This window comes from Carlito syrichta, unplaced genomic scaffold, assembly GCF_000164805.1.
Source record: "Carlito syrichta isolate Samal-C Ts95f unplaced genomic scaffold, Tarsius_syrichta-2.0.1 Scaffold316389, whole genome shotgun sequence".
NCBI lineage: Eukaryota > Metazoa > Chordata > Mammalia > Primates > Tarsiidae > Carlito > Carlito syrichta.
In genome coordinates, this window is record NW_007260485.1 from 207,941 (window position 1) to 226,146 (window position 18,206).

The window sequence follows — 18,206 nt, forward strand, 5'->3', positions numbered from 1 at the left end:
ATGGAAGCAGCTTTGACCTTTTTCTTCTATAGCAACATAATATAAACTTGGTATACTGTGATTGAGATTTATGATCGGGTAATATAGCCCAGAAGCCAGATGAATAAAATTCTGGTCCAGCTCTGCTGATTACTTTGTGGTCCTACATAGTCAGCCTCTCAGCAATTCAGTGTTTTCATCTGTAAAAGGGGGGTAGTATTTGTCACCTATCAACTTTTCAGGGTCACTGTACCACAAATTGGATTTTAAAAATATATAAGATAAAGACAAAATGCTTTGACAACCATTGGCTTTATGAGATACACTAAAACATTTTTAATTGACAGTCTTGTTTTTGGCTCCCTCACCTAAACAAAACAAAACAAACCTCAAAACACCAAAACCCAGTCAAGCACTGTGGATCAGGACAGGACAAAGATGAGTTGGGATATAGTGGAAGATAGTGTTGGAAGAGGAATAATAGGATGGGGGGAGACAAAATAATAAAAGTGAATTTCCATCAGGAATAGGATGGCTTTTTAGGGGGTGGGCAGAAAATTTCTGTTTAGATTAGAGAGGAGAGAATCTAGAAGATCAAATAAAATTTGAACTTCAGGGTAGAATGTAGATGACCTAGTAGTGTATAATGGTGCAGTGGTAAGAGTAGAGAAATCAATAGGAACTCTTCGCTTTTATTTCCTTATGGAACATTTACGTTTCTAGCATGTAGAGTGCCTAATGGATTTTGCTAGGTTTTAAATAAAATTTGTTAGCAAAAAACCCGCTTAGTCTTTAGAAAAATAAAATGTTGCTCTCAAACTTTGAAGATTTATCCATATACCATTATTTGTTTTCCTTGTATATCAGCAGTGGATCTGTGGAACCTTTGGGGATCCAAGATGCTGAGGCCCTCTTTGCCAGTTGATGTCACAATAGTCTATTTTTTTCACATAGTCTTTGCCTAGTTGCCATATTTTGTTCCTCTGTCCCCCCCCCTTTTTTTTTTTACCTTGTTTGTGTCATTACCTTTACTGCATAGTTTTAATTATTAAAGGGTTTTTACTTGGATGAAACAGGACATTTTTATTGCTTGGAAAAAGTTTTCTGAAAATTAGAAGTTGGGAAATTAATGTTTTCTACTTTATTTTTTATATTTGCATTATAATTTTAGAGGTGTCTGAGCTTCTTTTTTAGTATTTTAAGTTCAAAGTATTCCCTTTGACCCAGTATTTCATCCAGTGTTCCTCATTTATTTTCATTGTGTGTGTGTGTGTGTGTGTGTATGTGTGTGTGTCTGAGAGACTGTGAAAGGTAGTAGAGTGAACAGGGTCATTGTAAAGCGATCTCATTCAATATCAGTAAGCTGTAACTTGAGCGGCCCAGGAAAGCAATAGTTGAAGGAACCTTGGGAACCTTTTGGAAAGTGAATTATTGAGAAATACCTTGGTTGAGCAGCATAATTTGAAGAAAAGCATGGGTTTTAATTTTCAAGACCAGAATTTCATCTGCATGATGTCAGTGTCATGTCAATTGTGTGTTTTATCATTGTCACAGAGAATTTGGGAACTTAGAGATGCAAACTAATTTAATAATCACAAATTTTCCAGTGTGTGTCTTATTTTCTATCATACTTCCTTTCTTCATCCTCTCAGCCTCTTCCTTTTAAAGGAAATTTTGAGAAAAAGAGGGAGATACATGTTAATAAAATCTAGTCTATTTTGAATTTTACAGTTCGAAGATAAGCGCTGTTTCCCCTTCCCTGCTTTTGCCCCACCTTTGTAAATATTGACATCTGAGGAGAAGAGAGAGAAAAGAGATCAAAGTAGAAGTTAAGTGAGAAAGTAAGGTTGTGAGAATGGAAGTTGAGATCAGTTTGTGGACTTTTTTTGTATTCGGATAAACTTTTTTTTTTGAGTTGGAGTCCCACTCTGTCGCCTAGGCTGGAGTGCATTGGCACACTCATGGCTACCCCAGTGTCGACCTGCTGGGCTCCGGTGATCCTTCTGCCTCAACCTTCCAAGTAGCCGGAACTACAGGCGCGCGGCTACCATGCCGGCTAATTTTTTATTTATTGTAGAGATGAGGTTTCGCCAAGTTGCCCAGACTGGTCTTGAACCCGCGGGTACAGGCAGTCCACTCTCCTTGGCTTCCCAAAGTGCTGGGATTATAGGTTGAGCCTCCGAGCCCTGCCAAACTTTAATTTCTATGTAATTAGTGTATAGAAAGGGAAATGAGTTGTTATGGCTCACATTGACCATTACTATGGGTGTTGTACATCTAAAATCTAGAATTGTTGTTTCTGTCTTTGAATATCTTTGGTTATGAAGAGAGGAGAGAGGAGTATAATTAGTGCATTCATGCAGTGCAGTTGGGAGACTTTGACATGATACTAAAGTAATTCAAACTCTTCTCAGAAAAGAGTAGCATCTGGGAAACCTTGACTTAAAATGGTGGAGAACCTTTGCGCTCTCTGAGAATAAATAAACAAAATTGCATTAGCACAGGGAACTGAGGTTGGAGACTGAAAAACCAGCAATACTCATCAAATCCCGAGTGGTGGAGAAGTGGTGCTTTAGGAAAGACTGAACTTGGTAGCTGGGTTTTGTTAAGACACATTTCCTATCTCCGATTACCAATTGTATTTCACGACAGGCAGCTCTGAATTTCTTGTGCCGAAGCTTGCTTAATCATACCATACATACGCTCTTCTTTTTGTAGGCGGCACTCCCCCTATCGCACACTGGAGCCCGTGCGTCCTCCAGTGGTACCAAATGATTACGTCCCCAGCCCAACCCGTAATATGGCTCCCTCGCAGCAGAGCCCTGTGAGGACAGCTTCTGTGAATCAGAGAAATCGAACTTACAGGTATTTTCTCTACCTCAGTGCAAAATGTGATGGTCTTAGTACCATAACCTGTTCAGATAACTCCAGTTCAATCTCTCTCATTTTCCAAGTACTAAGTTCTTTCCTCACTCTCCTCTTCCAACCTCATCTGATTCCACCTCTCTCTCCTCATGTTCTGATGCAACTTTGAGCAGACCGGAAGTTGAAAAAGAATAGACATCCTGAAGTGCAAACTTCTCTACAAGGCTAATAATTTAGTTGATCTGGAAAAAAAAAATATGGACCAAGTGTGGGGAATTTCAAGTTGTTTTTTGGTGGAACTTTACAGATGAAAAACTATATACAAAATATTAATGTGGAATAGTTTATCAAGCTATGATTGTAAATTAAAATTAGTCAAATCTGTTAAGGAAATGTTTTATAAAAGCAGTTTCTTCAGACAGACACTAAACTGGAATATAAGAAGGTAATATTGTTTTTTAATGTGTTAAGTCCCTACACTTAGTTAGCACTTATGTTTATAGGGGATTTTTTTTCTTAGTATCTTTAGTACATGCTATTAAAATGTGGTCAAAGCAAGCTTATTGGACCCAGTTTTCCCCCAACTTTATTAAGACGTTTATATTTTTATACACACACACACACACACCACACACACACACACACACACACACACACACACACACACACACACACTCTCACACACCCTCACACACACTCACACTCACCGTCACAGACTTGAAGCTCAAGGAAATTTACATTTGTAGTGGAATGCTTTTGAATTATCTTCATTGTAGCTGTATTCATTTCAGAAAGTTTTGGCACGTGCCAGTGATATCTGATTGTATGCAAATGCTCACATCTTGGTGACTCTTGTTTCTTCAGCAGCAGTGGGAGTAGTGGAGGAAGCCACCCGAGCAGTCGGAGCAGCAGTCGTGAGAACAGTGGAAGTGGGAGTGTGGGGGTCCCCATTGCTGTTCCCACCCCCTCTCCTCCCAGTGTCTTTCCAGGTAACACACCCATGGGGCTTCAGCTTTTCTCTTCCTTTTTGAACTTGATTTCAGCTTGCCATTTAGTTATGGAAGGTTTTCTTCATCATCGGGATTTTTTTCTTTAGGACTCCATAAATGTTGGGAAGTCTTTAGACATTTACTGTTTTTACCAGGTGATTTGTAGGTTTTTGCTCACTTTGCACTTCTCTTTATGCCTTTGGTGATGCGGCTAAGTTGCTGCTTTGAGGTTTCAGGTATCACGTTGGCATGAGTCACATGTTTATTCCAGCTGGCTTTATGACAGTGTCTGTCTTTGTTCACAGTGGGGATTCAGTGTGAGGATCATATGGTAACAAAGGACTGGGCAAATATAAAAATAGCTTTGACAGTTAAATTTAGTGGACTTATTGGAACTTAGTAGTCTCTGAAAATGCTAATCTCTTTTCTCTGAAACAGAAAAATGTGCTTATTTGATATAGGATACACAGTTAAAATTTAGCTTTAAGCCGGGCTCGGTGGCTCAGCCTGTAATCCCGCGCCTTTGGGAGGCTGAGGTGAGTGGATTGCCTGAACCCGCGGGTTTGAGACCCACCTGGGCAGTGAGACCTCATCTCTACAATAAATCAAAAAATCAGCCAGGCATGGTAGCGCATGCCTGTAATTCTGGCTACTCAGAAGGCTGAGGCGGAAGGATTGCTGGAGGCCAGCAGGCGAGGCTGTGGTGGCCGGGAGCAGCCACTGCACTCCAGTCTGGGTGACCGAGTGAGACTCCAACTCAAAAAAAAAAAAAAAAAAATTTAGCTTTAAAAGCTCGACACAAAAGGCAAATAGAATATTACACATTTAGTTTACTTATAATAGCGTGGAAAAATTTGTGTGTTTTTTTTTTATTCTTCTTTTACCTGATGAGATGTTGTTTGGAGTAAATGTCCATTTTCTGATTTGTGTAATTCAAACAGAATACTGTTGTTTTTTAGTGAATTATGTTTAGTTTTGTATACTATTTATAGACTGTTAAGCTAAAAATAACTCTGAAAGGGAATACTTCCAGAGTAGGGCTTTCAGGTAAAAAGGAATGTTTGCTTTTAATGAATTAAAAAAATCTGTGCATTACCCTGAGCATCTTGAATTATTTGCTGCATACCTAATAATCCTTTAACATAAGTTTCATTCTTTTTTCTAATTCTCTACACTTTTGGTTAGTGTTAAGCGTTGATTATCTAACATTAACTACTCGAGTGCCTTTTCTAATCCTGCCTGACTTGACAGCCTCATTAACGCTGCCTCTTCCTCCTCTTTCCCTTCAGCCCCTGCTGGCTCTGCTGGCACTCCTCCCCTTCCTGCTACTTCTGCATCTGCCCCTGCCCCTCTTGTTGCTGCTACTGTCCCTTCCTCCACTGCCCCAGACGCTGCGGCTGGGGGTGCCCAGACCCTTGCTGATGGCTTCACTTCTCCAACTCCCCCTGTTGTTTCTTCCACTCCCCCTACAGGTGAGTATGGGCTTGTTCACTGTCAGGCACATCTACCATCTGCCTGCTCTCTTGCCTGCAACTCCAACTTCATGATTTTTGTTTTTATTTGGTTAGGTTGTACTTTGTATTAAAAAATAAGAAGAATGTGCTAACTAGAAAGTGGCATGTAACCAAAGATGAGTTCATGAGAAAGTCAGGGTAAAGTTTCTCATTTTCTCCATAGGGTAATGTAAATATTTTTTACTGCCTAAATTTATTTTATTAGAGATTTTTGAATTTAGTATAGAGCCACCTTTTATATGGTTTTGAGAAATTGTCATTAGAAATATTGTTTGGTAAGGGTTAAGTCATTCACAAATCTACGACAATAATTTTGTGGTTTATTTTATAGGAAATATTTGTTATAACAAGTTGAAAGTCTCTATTTTGTCAGAATCTGTTGCAAGAATTTCAAGCTTATTTAAGTTGGTTATTTATTTTAGTGTTTTAAAATTACAACCTAAATCTGTTTTGATGGAGGAAGAGATAGACTCAATCATTACAAGATATATTTGTACAGTTAATAGTGATGCTGGTTGGTAAACGAGTTCTTACCTTGTTATAAGATATATGTGTTTGGACACATATCACCTTGATGTTCAGTTTGCCAGTAAGGTACTTCACAGAGTATATATTTAGCTTACTGCATAACCAGATGTCTACATACTTTAAAAAATCCTTCAACTAAAATGAACTTTGGGTGGTGTTTTATTGGATTCCTTTTATAACGGTGTTTGTATTTATTTATTTGTAAAATATATATAATGGAACTTTTAAAGAAAAGCTCTCTACAGTGGATAAATGTAAACGTGGACTGTTTTTTGATCTTCATGCGACTGTTAGACAAGACTAACTAGTTAAATATAGGAACCTTGTTGTGCTTCTTTTCAGTAGAGTAAAGAATGCATCTTGGAATTGGCTGTAAGCCCAGAAAAAGGACAAATCACCCCCAACCAAGAGTCTGCATTTTTAATTAAATGTTAATTTGATAACAGGTGCCTGGCTCATAATGTTCACTAAATATTTGTTATGTGAGTGGATAATTATGTTTTTTCTTTTTTTTTCTTTTTAGCAAAAAGCAGGTTAAAGACCTTACCAATAATTTATATAAATATGATCTTTTTAATACAATGTCTTTGAGTCACCAAGCACTTTTTTGTTCTTTTTACTAAGGTATAATTTATATACAGTAAAATCCACCCTTTTAAGTGTATATATCTTTGAGTTTTGGTAAGTGTTTACAGTCACATAACTAACACCATAATCAAGATGTAGAACAGTCCTGTCATCCTCAAAATTTCCTTCATGTCCCCTTTGTAGTCAGTCCTTCTCCTCTGTACCTAGCTCCTGGTAAGCCCTTGATCTGCTTTTTGTCTTTCAATTTTGCCTTTGTAAGAATATCACCTAAATGGAAGCAGTATAATATGTAGCTTTTTGGGTCTGGTTTTTTGGCCATATGCATTTGAGATTTACCCATGTTACTGCTTGTTTGAGTATTTTGTTGCTTTTGATTGCTGAACAGTGTTTTATTCTATAGATGTACCACAATTTGTTTATCCCTTTCCCAGCTGAAGGAAATTTAGATTGCTTCCAGTTGTGTGTGATTATGAATAAAGCTGCCATAAACATTCACATACAGTTTTTTTGGTGAACATTTGTTTTTATTTCATTTGGATAAATACCTATGAAGTAGAATATTGCTTGGTTGTATTTTAAGTGAATGTCTATCTTTATAAGAAATTTCCAGCCGAGCTCGATGGCTCAACCTGTAATCCCAGCACTTTGGGAGGCTGAGGTGAGTGAATTGTCTGAGCCCGTGGGTTCGAGACCCATCTGGGCAACTTGGCGAGACCTCATCTCTACAATAAATCAAAAAAAATTAGCCGGGCTTGGTAGTACGCGCCTGTAGTTCCAGCTACTTGGAAGGCTGAGGCGGAAGGATTGTCGGAGCCCAGCAGGTTGAGGCTGCGGTGGCCGGGAGCGGCCAGTGCACTCCAGTCTGGGTGACAGAGTGAGACTCCAACTCAAAAAAAAAAAAAAAAAGAAATTTTCAAGTTGTTTTCCATAGTGGCTATACAATTTTGCACACCCACTAACAATGTATGAGTTTCCATTTGCATCCTTGTCAGCACTTGGTATTGTCAGGTTTTAAACTTCAACCATTTTAATTCATGTGCAGTGGTTTTGATGTGTATTTTCCTAGTGACTAATGATGCTGAACATCTTTTCCTGTGCTTATTTGCTACCTATCTGTATATCTTCTTTGGTGAAGTATCTGTTCAAATGTTTTGCTCCTTCCTGCGTTGTTAACAGGGTAATTTTTTCCTTATCATTGAAGTCTTTTATATCCTGAATATATGCCCTTTATCAATTATGAGTTGCAGATATTTTCCATTTTTTGATTTTTTTTCTCTCCGTCTCTCTCTCTCTCTTGTCTCACAGTCAGGTCTCACAGTGACACACAGCTCACCACAGCCTCAACCACCTGGGCTTAGGTGATCTTTTTGTCTCAGCCTCTGGAATAGCTGGGACTAAAGGCACGTGCCACCATGCCTGGCTAAATTATTATATTATTTTTTACAACTTTTTTGTAGAGACAAGGTCTTGCTATGTTTCCCAGGCTGGTCTCAAATTCCTGGGCTCGAGCAGTTCTCCTGCTTTGGCCTCCTAAAGTACTGGGATTACAGGTGTGAACCACTGCACCTGGCCTCTTTCAATTTCTTTAATAGTATCTTTGAAATAGCAAAAATTCTTCATTTTGATTAAGTCCTCTTTGTCGGTTTTTTTAAATGGAGTGTTATGGATTATACTTTAGGCGTCTTTTCTAAGAACTCTTTATCCAAGGTCATAAAGATTTTGTTCTGTGTTTTCTTCTAGACGTTTTTGGTTTTAGATAGATAGTTAGGTCTATGATAATTAGCTGTTATTTTTTTAAAGACCCCAAACAAGGTAAATATCTTGTTAATTTTATGAAGAGTGTCTTTTTTCTGTAGTGTCTTTGAATCACTGCAGACTTAGAATGTGTGAGGCTTTAGAGTGAATCTAACTTTATAACATTCATAATGATTTTAATCATCAGATGTTTTTAACTTGACAACCCTAGGTTTGTATTAGTTTGTTAATAGCTTAATTACTAAAATGCTAGCCGGGCTCGGTGGCTCAACCTGTAATCCTGCGCCTTTGGGAGGCTGAGGTGAGTGGATTGCCTGAGCCCGCGGGTTCGAGACCCACCAGGGCAACTTGGCGAGACCTCATCTCTACCATAAATCAAAAATTAGCCGGGTGTAGTAGCGCGCGCCTGTAGTTCCAGCTACTTGGAAGGCTGAGGTGGAAGGATCGCCGGCGCCCAGCAGGTGAGGCTGCAGTGGCCGGGAGCGGCCACTGCACTCCAGTCTGGGCAACAGAGTGAGACTCCAACTCAAAAAAAAAAAATGCTGATAATGTATTTGTATCCACTGGTTCAAATGACTAAATATGCCTTTTAAAGAATAGTTTATTAGTTTACATTTTTTATCATGGTTATAGACACTTCTCAGTTGATAGTGGATTATGTTTAGTATTGAATGCTTAAGAGTTTATACAACAGAGTTGACTTTTAGGTTTTTGTACATATGTCAGAAGATTAAATGCTATAACATCTTGCATGCTTTTGTAATAGTCTTCATATTACTTCATATGAATCCAAGTTTGATGGATTTATGGAGTTCTTGAGCAATTTTAGTAATGTAAAAACATTTTCATAATCATAGATAAGACTGAAAAATTGTTGAGTGTTTTTTTCCCTCTACTGCTTTTAATTAAAGTTACCAAGAAGATAGAGTCACATATTAAAATAGAATAAAGATGGTAAGATTCGGCTGGGAAATACAAAGGCTGGAGGAGGATATGACCACAGTGTATGTGAGCATGAGAATTCTAACAAAGTGAATAAGCATGCGCCTTATGCTACCTTAAATAAGTGTTGTTTCACTGAGTTTTGATTAGTTTATTTTAAAATTTAAACATTTCTAGGTAATAGACACAGAGGGATAGTAACTGAGCTTGTTCGCTCCTTGCCTCCCACCCTCATTCTCCCCCTTCTCCAGTGGGCTGGCCTCTGTGAAATGCTTCAGTGTACCCTCTTGCCTTCTAGCTTCCTGTTGGGTTTGGCGTAAGGGTTTTATTCTTTCACTTCTTCCTTCCCTTGTCCTTTCTCCCTTCCTTTCCCCTCTTCTTACTTTCCTCCTCCTTAGTCCCCTCCCCCCTTCTCACTTCTGCCCTCTCCTTCTCTCCTGCCTGCTGACCTACCCTCTAGTGCTATCTGTAACAACAGACCTCGCTTCAGTTGTAAGCAGGGGTGAGGTCCAAGTAACATTTAGTAACTGGATTGTTTTATTAGGAAATTGATGGATTGGGGAAACATGTCTCCAACTGCAGTAGGTGTTGAAGAACTCTCAGGAGAACAAAATGTAGTGAAACGGATGATAAATATGTACAGATTCAGGGGTGAAGTTAACAATAAGATATATTTTGATTTTTTTTGTATCCTAGTTTTTTTATTATAAAATTCTTAAATTTTTATTTTAAAGCAATAATCTAACTTTAGAGATGAATATTTTTGATTGACTAAAAATGTGTTTGACTCGAAATTGTCATTTGACTTTTGCTGAATACTTTGTTTTCCTTTAAACAAATTTCTTTGCTACCTTAAATTTATTATTATTACCATTATTTATTGTTTTGAAATAAGATTGTTAAACAGTTTTTTTTTTTGCTTTTTCAAATGCCATTTCCTGTTGAGTTTTAGTTTTCAGTGTTTAGTGTCTGGTTTTTGGGGGAGTAAATTTTAATTAATTGTAATGATTTTTGAAATCCCTTCAAATTATTAATTTAATAAAATCATCATGTAATCGATTCAGATGGAGCTTTTCTAAATTTAATTGTGTTTTTTTTATTTTCCTGCTTTTGTACTTTGATATAATGTCAGCTTAACAATAACTGTCACCTTGCATTATGTCTTTCAGATAGCAATTAAATAAGCTAAATGTTATTTTTAATAACCTTATTAAGATTTAGGCATCGTACATAAAGTATTTTATTATCTGACATACTCTCTTGTAATGACACATTTGTGTTCTGTCCCATTTCAGGTCATCCTGTTCAGTTCTACAGCATGAATAGACCTGCCTCTCGCCACACTCCTCCAACAATAGGGGGCTCATTACCCTATAGACGTCCTCCTTCCATAGCTTCACAAGCCAGCCTTCAGAGTCAGATGAACGGAGGACCTTTTTATAGCCAGAATCCAGGTTAGATTTTTTTTTTACATTCTACAGAATGTATCTAATTAAAAACCTTCAATTAAAAAAACTCCTTAATTATAAATAAATAGCACATGATATGTGGTTGGTACTATTTGTTGAATGAGTGGAAGAATGAATGAATAGTATTTTGCTAATACTGTGTCTTTCAATTCTTTTTAAAAAATTAATACATGATTTCCATGTAAAGTCATATAACTTTTCTGAGCAGAATTCTTTTGAATGTTTTAGTGATATTTGCTTTTTAAAAATAATATTGTGATGAATGGTATTTCCTTTTTATTTAATCAGATATCCTTGCTCTGTGAATAACATAATGAAAGTTTGGTGTACATGAACAGAATTTAAATGTGGCAAAGGAAAAGGGAAATGACGTTTTTGAATTTACTTTGTGCTAGGCAATTATGCTATCTCTTTTTTTAGAAGTAGTTTAGTTCTGTCATCCAGGCTAGAGTGCAGTGTTGTGACCATAGCTCACTACATCCTCAAATTCCTGGGCTCAAGTGATCTTCCCACCATAGCCTCCTGAGTAGTTGAGTCTACACATGCATACCACCATGCCTAGCTTATTTTTTTGAATTTTTATTTATTGTAGAGATGGGGTCTTGTTATGTTACCTAGGATGTTCTCAGACTTCTGGCTTCAAATGATCTTCCTGCCTTGACCTCCCAAAGTGCTGAGATTACAGGTGTGAGCCACTCTACCTAGCCTATACTGTCTTATTCAATTCTCATACCCAACCCATGGTGGGAAAACTAGGATTTAGAGAAACTGATCTAGATTTAATTATTAATTAAAATAAGTAGGAAATCAGTTGCATCATGCATGCAGAAAACTTAATCTGGCACATATTTAATGCTATATGCATTCATTTTGTTTAGTGCACAGAGAGGGCAAGACCAGATAGATTCTATGACTGTTGTGGACATGGTGTGTCAACTTACTGTGTTTTTCTGAGTTTTTGCCAAGAAGCCCATGTGTGAACACCTCAGATATTAGGGACAACCTGTTCCATCTTTGATAAGCCTTGCATTTTATGGAGCTGAAATTTGTCTATTGTGGCTATCACCTGTAGTTATATTTTTTAGAGTCTTACAGAAATTTGGTGTTCCTTCTATATTAAACACTTACAATTTAAAGAATGCTTTTATATTTGTTATTTCATTTGATTCTTAGAATCATGTTGCTTGTATGATTGGTGTTCATTTTCTTTTCTTTTTTTTTTGAGTTGTAGTCTCACTCCATCACCCAGCCTGGAGTGCAGTGGCTGCTCCCGGCCACCGCAGCCTCAACCTGCTGGACTCCAGCAATCCTTCCGCCTCAGCCTTCCGAGTAGCTGGAACTATAGGCGCGCACTACCACACCTGGCTCATTTTGATTTATTGTAGAGATGAGGTCTCGCCAAGTTGCCCAGGCGGGTCTCGAACCCACGGCCTCAGGCAATCCACTCACCTCAGCCTCCCAAAGGTGTGGGATTACAGGCTGAGCCACCGAGCCCGGCTGGTGATCATTTTCATATGTGTTTTATAAGTGAGGAAACTGAGGCTGAAGTGATGGTCAAGTGATGATTTGAACTTAGATTTCCATATTCCAGGTTCCATGTTCTCTCTACTATCTTATCCTACCTACCTTCAGATTTAAAAAAAAAAAAAATCTCTCTCTTACCCTCCCAGGTCTTTCCTTTTTTGAGTGAAAGAAGGTGGAAAAGATGTCCCATTGTAATTTAAAGTGCACAAAACCTGAGACCTTGTCAGTCTCTCAATGGTTGTATCCTGGCAATGTCACTCTCAGAAGCTCTGAGTGTCAGGTGAATCCCTTGTTCCTTGATCACATTGCTTCACAGTTCTGGGTCCCTCTTGTCATTAAATGCTATATTTGTAGTTCAACCAGTGCAAACCATAGTGTGAATACTTAACTGGATTATACTTCTGTCTTTGATCTCACTTAGTGTTTTTGGCTGTGCCATTCTTTTAACTCATTTTAGCTTAAATTTTGTTTTTTTAGTCAAAGTCTCAATGTCGCCCAGGCTGGAGTGCAGTGGCACACTCACGGCCACCGCAGCCTCGACCTGCTGGGCTCAGGCGATCCTTCCGCCTCAGCCTTCCAAGTAACTGGAACTACAGGTGTGCTGCCACGCCCGGCTAATTTTTGATTTTTTGTAGAGACAAGGTCTCACCAACAGAGCAAGATCCTGACTGTAAAATCCAATCCCAAAGTGCTGGGATTACAGGTTGAGCCACCGAACTCTGCCTTAGCTTAAATTTTAACAAACTGCCCTATTTTCAAACATTCTGCCTTTAAACTGTTTTCTAAACCCACATTTGTTCAGGTACTGTTTTGTACTTACAGTTTTTACTTTTAAGTTTTAGTTTGTAGATGTAGCCTGTTTTATAGTTTTGCTGAACATAGACTTTCTTAAAAATCTTAGATGATGGTTGCATATGGCCCTTGTACACCTTCCTTATCCTTAAGTAGAATTTCGAAAGAGTAATGTCAGTCCAAAATGGGTTGATTCCATAATGGAGCTGAGAGATGCTTCACTGTTACTGCTTGAGGCCAAATATACATGATATATATGATATATAGTATGTATGTACAGGGATATTTCATGCTTTGTTCATGTATGCACCAAAATAGCCCTATGAGAACCCTGTAGATAGAATGTTGTTGAAGGCTGTTTAAGCACATATTTAAATGGACTTTAAAATACTTATATCAGTACTTCTTGGGTATTCTTTACACTCATGGAAGTAAGATGTAAGGATTGTCAGGCCTTCAGCACAGTGTGTGAGGCAACTTAGTTGTATGTGTGTGTGTGTTTGTTTTTGTTTTTCTATATTCTCTTCTGTGAAGTTCTGCCTTTCTTTTCCCTGGATTTGGTAACTGTTTAAAGTGGGTGATCATAGCTTTGTTAGTTGGTTAATGAGAGCACTTTTTCTAAACTAAATATTTTTTTACTAAACCATATTCTTTGGAAAACTTTTTTTGCAAGAGTTAATGCTTTGTGAACTGGTGTTCTGAGGTTGGTAGATGTATTTTCATTTTATTTGCATTAGAATATTATGTTAGACTTGGGCATGGTGGTATGGGCTTGTAGTCCCAGCTACTTGGGAGGCTAACGTGGGAGAATGACTTGAGGCCAGGAGTTTGAGGCTGAAATGTGCTGTGGTCATGCCATTGAATAGCCACTACATGCCAGTCTGGGCAACAGCAAGATCCTGACTGTAAAAGAAAGAAGGAAAGAAAGAAAGAAGAAGAATATTATGTGAGTCTTTTGTATTACTCCCACTTGTCCTACAGTGGTCCCTGTTTTTTTCTTTTTTTTGAGTCAAAATCTCACAGGCGATCCTTCTGCCTCACCCTTCCAAGTAGCTGGAACTACAGGTATGCACTACCATACCTGGCTATTTTTTAAATTTATTGTAGAGATGAGATCTCACCATGTTACCAAGGCTGGTCTCGAACCCATGGTCTCAGGCAGTCCTTTTGTCTCCACCTCCCAAAATGCTGGATTACAGGCGTGAGTAAGCTCCTGGCCTGTTTTTTTCATTTTTAAAATGAGAAAGTTTGTTGTGCTTTCTCATTAACTAATTCTCTGGTTTAACAGATAGGATCCAAAGCATGTGTCATATGAGCATGTTTTCTTAACCAGAGCCTTGCCATAGATATGTGCTTTGGCAGAAGTGGGCTGATATCCAGGACTCACGAGTGGAAGTGCAGCGAGCGTCTGTGAGGCGCAGATCTAGCAGCACTGTTGCTGCATTTGTCAATGAACAATTTAATTGGAAGTCATCCATGTCTGGTGCCAAGCCCTAGGAGCACAGTAATTGTTTTCTAATGAGATTATTTCAGAAACGAAATTACTGAAAACAACACTTTGATCAGGACATAACTGAAGTCCCTTTGGTTAACACTGTTTCTTCATCTAATCCAGCCAAAGAAATACCAGTTTATTATTCATCTTGCCAGTAGTAGTGAGGGTTGTAGAAACACATAGGGCTAGTTATGAGTTGACAGACAGTCTTTACTTTAGATGTGAATAAGAAGCACCTTGGTGTTAAGAATATGCATATATCTACATATATATATTTGACATGTCTGTTTACATATCCATACATAAACCTGGTTGGTAAGAAATCAGTAATGTGGCATGTAAGTAGGAAAGCCTTTAGTAGAAAACAGTCAACATTTTACCACTCATATTCTCTTACAAAAAGGCTTTTCCAAAAATTTAATTCATCAAGTATGAATGTTGGGTCTAAGAGATGTGACTATATGTAGTCACATGAGATAGAGGAATTTCTGAATGGGCATACACAAAGGGGAAACTGTCAAGCTTAATTACCCTGAATGATATTAGAACCAATAAAAAGAAACAGTGAAAAAACAATGGTGGGATGGTGATATTGCAAAATAAAAGTCATACCACATATTCTCCAGATGGTTAGTTAAGTTGCCGAAGAATATAGATGTGGTGGGCTTTAGTAAAGCATAAAGAAGGAGCAGAAACAAGAAGCTTTTTTTTGACTCCTTTAAGCAAACTTTAAGGTATCTTAGGAGATGTTTACTCTAGAGAGAATAAAATAGCAAGAAAACAACTGAAAGGTTTAAGTGTAGTCTCAGATGACTAAGTAAACAAAATAGACTGTGTAAGTCTATTAGCACAGCTATTTTAAATTGTCTGCCTTGCTTTGCTACTTTTCCTTGGCATAACATCATGAGGTGATTTTATTTGAAAAGGAATAACAAAAATGATCCAGTTCTTTTAACCCTTCTAAGACTACAGGACTGAGAGTTTTTGGTCACCACATTCTTCTATCAGAAAAGCTCCTTTTATTGATTAGTTAAGTTCGCTTTAAAATATCCTTTGTTCTAAGTTGCTATTTAGAAAATATTACTCTTAAAATGCTTAAATTATTTTTCTCACTGGGATGTAAAATATAAACATCTAAGTTTGAATGGACTATATGGCCTCTAAAGGTGGTGTTTCCGGTGGTTTTTTTTTTGGGATCTAATTTTCTCCAGAGTATTTATAAAGATGTAGAAATAAGATATAAAAGCCTAATTTTATTTCTCCAAACTCTTTGAATTAGACATCTTAAAACAGCAAACCTCAAAGGGATGCTTCAAGGAACTTGGTGAATAACCAGGAAGGTTATACTTGGAAAGCGTGTACATTTTATCAGCACAGATTCATCCTCTAAGTTTGCTTTGTGTGGAAAGCCTTTTACCGTTTATATCTAAATGTTGCTATCTGCACACAGCTATAGTTCTTACAGCTATTCTACTTATGATCTCTCTATAACTCCAGTCACTTGGTGAGCCTGTCTTCTCATTAACTTCATTATTGTATACTGTGAAAATAATATAACTGAAGCTGTTTGGGGATCTTTTTGATGGTTATAGGGAAAGGGTCTCGTCATATGAGGAGTCATTTTTAGTTAACTGGAATGAAAACAAATTTGCAAAGTTACTTCCTATTCTTGCCTATTCATAAAATGACTAGGACTAGAACTGACTATTGCCAACAATGATTCGTATCAAATATGCTTAAGTTCTTCCAGAATAGTTCATTTTCAGCTCAACGCTAAGGAACATAAATCTAGTCTACAGGACGGCAGTATATTCTGGTTCACCAACATTCTGGTTAGATGAAGTTTTATAGTCCGGTGAAGTGCACAGCCATTCTGGTTAGATGAAGTGGTCCAAAAAGAAAATGCTGTGATAGAATGCTGTAGACTAGCTTTGGAAAAATCTAACTTGTTATAAAGTAATTCTGTTTAAAGAATATCTGGGATTGGTTTTTTCCCCTGGCTGCTGTTGATGGACTTCTTAAAACCACTGTGGCTTCAGATTTTCACTTTCAGAACTAGAAAAGTTCATCTTAAAAACAAAAAAAGCAATAAAAATAATACAGAAAGACTGTTGGAGGCGAAGGACCTAATAGTTCTTTTTTGGCTCATTTTTTAAATTTGGTAGAGAAATAGTGCTTGAAGGGGGGAGCCTCCTGCTTTTCTTTTGCAGATACGTTGAGGTGTGTGCCAACACCAAAGAGTGGCTCCTCTTTCCCGATGTGAACATGCACTTACCTCTGCTCTCCCAGTGCTGCTTGCTGTCTGCGGCTGCTTCTCAGTTTTATCTGTTTTGTCTCCGCTACCGTCTCTGTTTATTGTCTTCTGCCTACCCTTGGAAACTGGGTGTTGTGAACATATCATCAGTTGTTCCAAGCCTTTGAGTGGGAAACAGACACACAAGTCACAGATTTACTGCCAAGAGTTGTGACTTTAGGGAAGACCCTAGCCAAAAATGTATCTTTTTTTTGTTTGTTTGTTTGTTTTTTTGAGTTGGAGTCTCACTCTGTCGCCCAGACTGGAGTGCAGTGGCCGCTCCCGGCCACCGCAGCCTCGACCTGCTGGGCTCCGGCGATCCCTCCGCCTCAGCCTTCCAAGGAGCTGGAACTACAGGCGCGCGCTACCATGCCCGTCTAATTTTTGATTTATTGTAGAGATGAGGTCTCTCTGCCCAGGCAGGTCTCGAACCCGCGGGCTCAGACAATGCACTCACCTCAGCCTCCCAAAGGCGCGGGATTACAGGCTGAGCCACTGAGTCCGGCCAAAAAGGTATCTTTTAAAGAAAGGTTTCAGTTTCTAATTACAACTAGGTCATTCTGTTCTGTTCTTTACATCTAGGCATTCTTCAGGATTGTCCTCTTAACTCTTGTCTATGCATTTGTATGTTCTCCCTGCATGTATCCACAGCATAAACTCTCAGTTTTTACATAATCTCAGCCCTAATTTATCATGTCATTCTCTTTCCCTGACTTTCCTACTTATCAATCTGATTTTTCCCCAGTCCTATCTACCAAAGTTAGTGAGGTATTGGTACTTCTTCCTTCATAGCTATGAAAGCTAAACAATCTAAGAAGTACTCTCCTTCACATGCCTATGAACTCACAAGTTGCCAAGTCCTCTTTTGCCACACTTTTTAGGTCCTCTCCTTTTTGTTTCTAGAAACTGCCTCAATTTATTATATGCCGGGCACTGGGTTAGGCTTCTTATATGCCGGGCACTGGGTTAGGCTTCTTACATCCATGATCTTTTGATCTCTGCAGTCGCTGTGTGGAGTAGGTTTTTCATATCACATTGATGGAGTAGGCCTAGAGGAGTTACTGGACTTGCTGTCCAGGCAGCAGGAAAATGGTGGGTTACAGGTTTGAGACTGAGTGACTTTATTTTTATTTTTTTTATTTTTTTGAGGTGGAGTCTCACTCTGTCGCCCAGACTGGAGTGCAGTGGCCGTTCAGGCCACCGCAGCCTCAGCCTGCTGGGCTCTGGCGATCCTTTCACCTCAGCCTTCCAAGTAGCCGGAATTACAGGCATGCGCTACCACGCCCGGCTGATTTTTTTGATTTATTGTAGAGATGAGGTCTCACCAAGTTGCCCAGGCGGGTCTCGAACCCGCGGGCTCAGGCAATCCACTCACCTCAGCCTCCCAAAGGCGCGGGATTACAGGCTGAGCCACCTAGCCCAGCTACTGAGTGACTTTAAAATCCAGTCTCCTTCCACTGAGCACTCTTTTAC

At 38.6% G+C, this 18,206-nt stretch overlaps 1 protein-coding gene across 9 annotated transcripts in view; it reads left to right on the plus strand.

The window, feature by feature from the left end:
- ABI2 (abl interactor 2) overlaps positions 1-18,206 on the plus strand; it is a 68,239-nt gene that overhangs the window by 20,465 nt on the left and 29,568 nt on the right. For 3 of the 9 annotated variants that reach the window (XM_008074304.1, XM_008074306.1, XM_021707125.1), the window contains 3 exons: positions 2,698-2,844; positions 3,709-3,833; positions 10,456-10,614. In XM_008074304.1, coding sequence (XP_008072495.1) covers positions 2,698-2,844; positions 3,709-3,833; positions 10,456-10,614 — 431 coding nt within the window. Of the gene's footprint in view, positions 1-2,697; positions 2,845-3,708; positions 3,834-5,122; positions 5,306-10,455; positions 10,615-18,206 lie in introns of all 9 variants that reach the window. The other 6 variants (XM_008074302.1, XM_008074305.1, XM_008074301.1 and 3 more) reach the window with 5 other exon arrangements.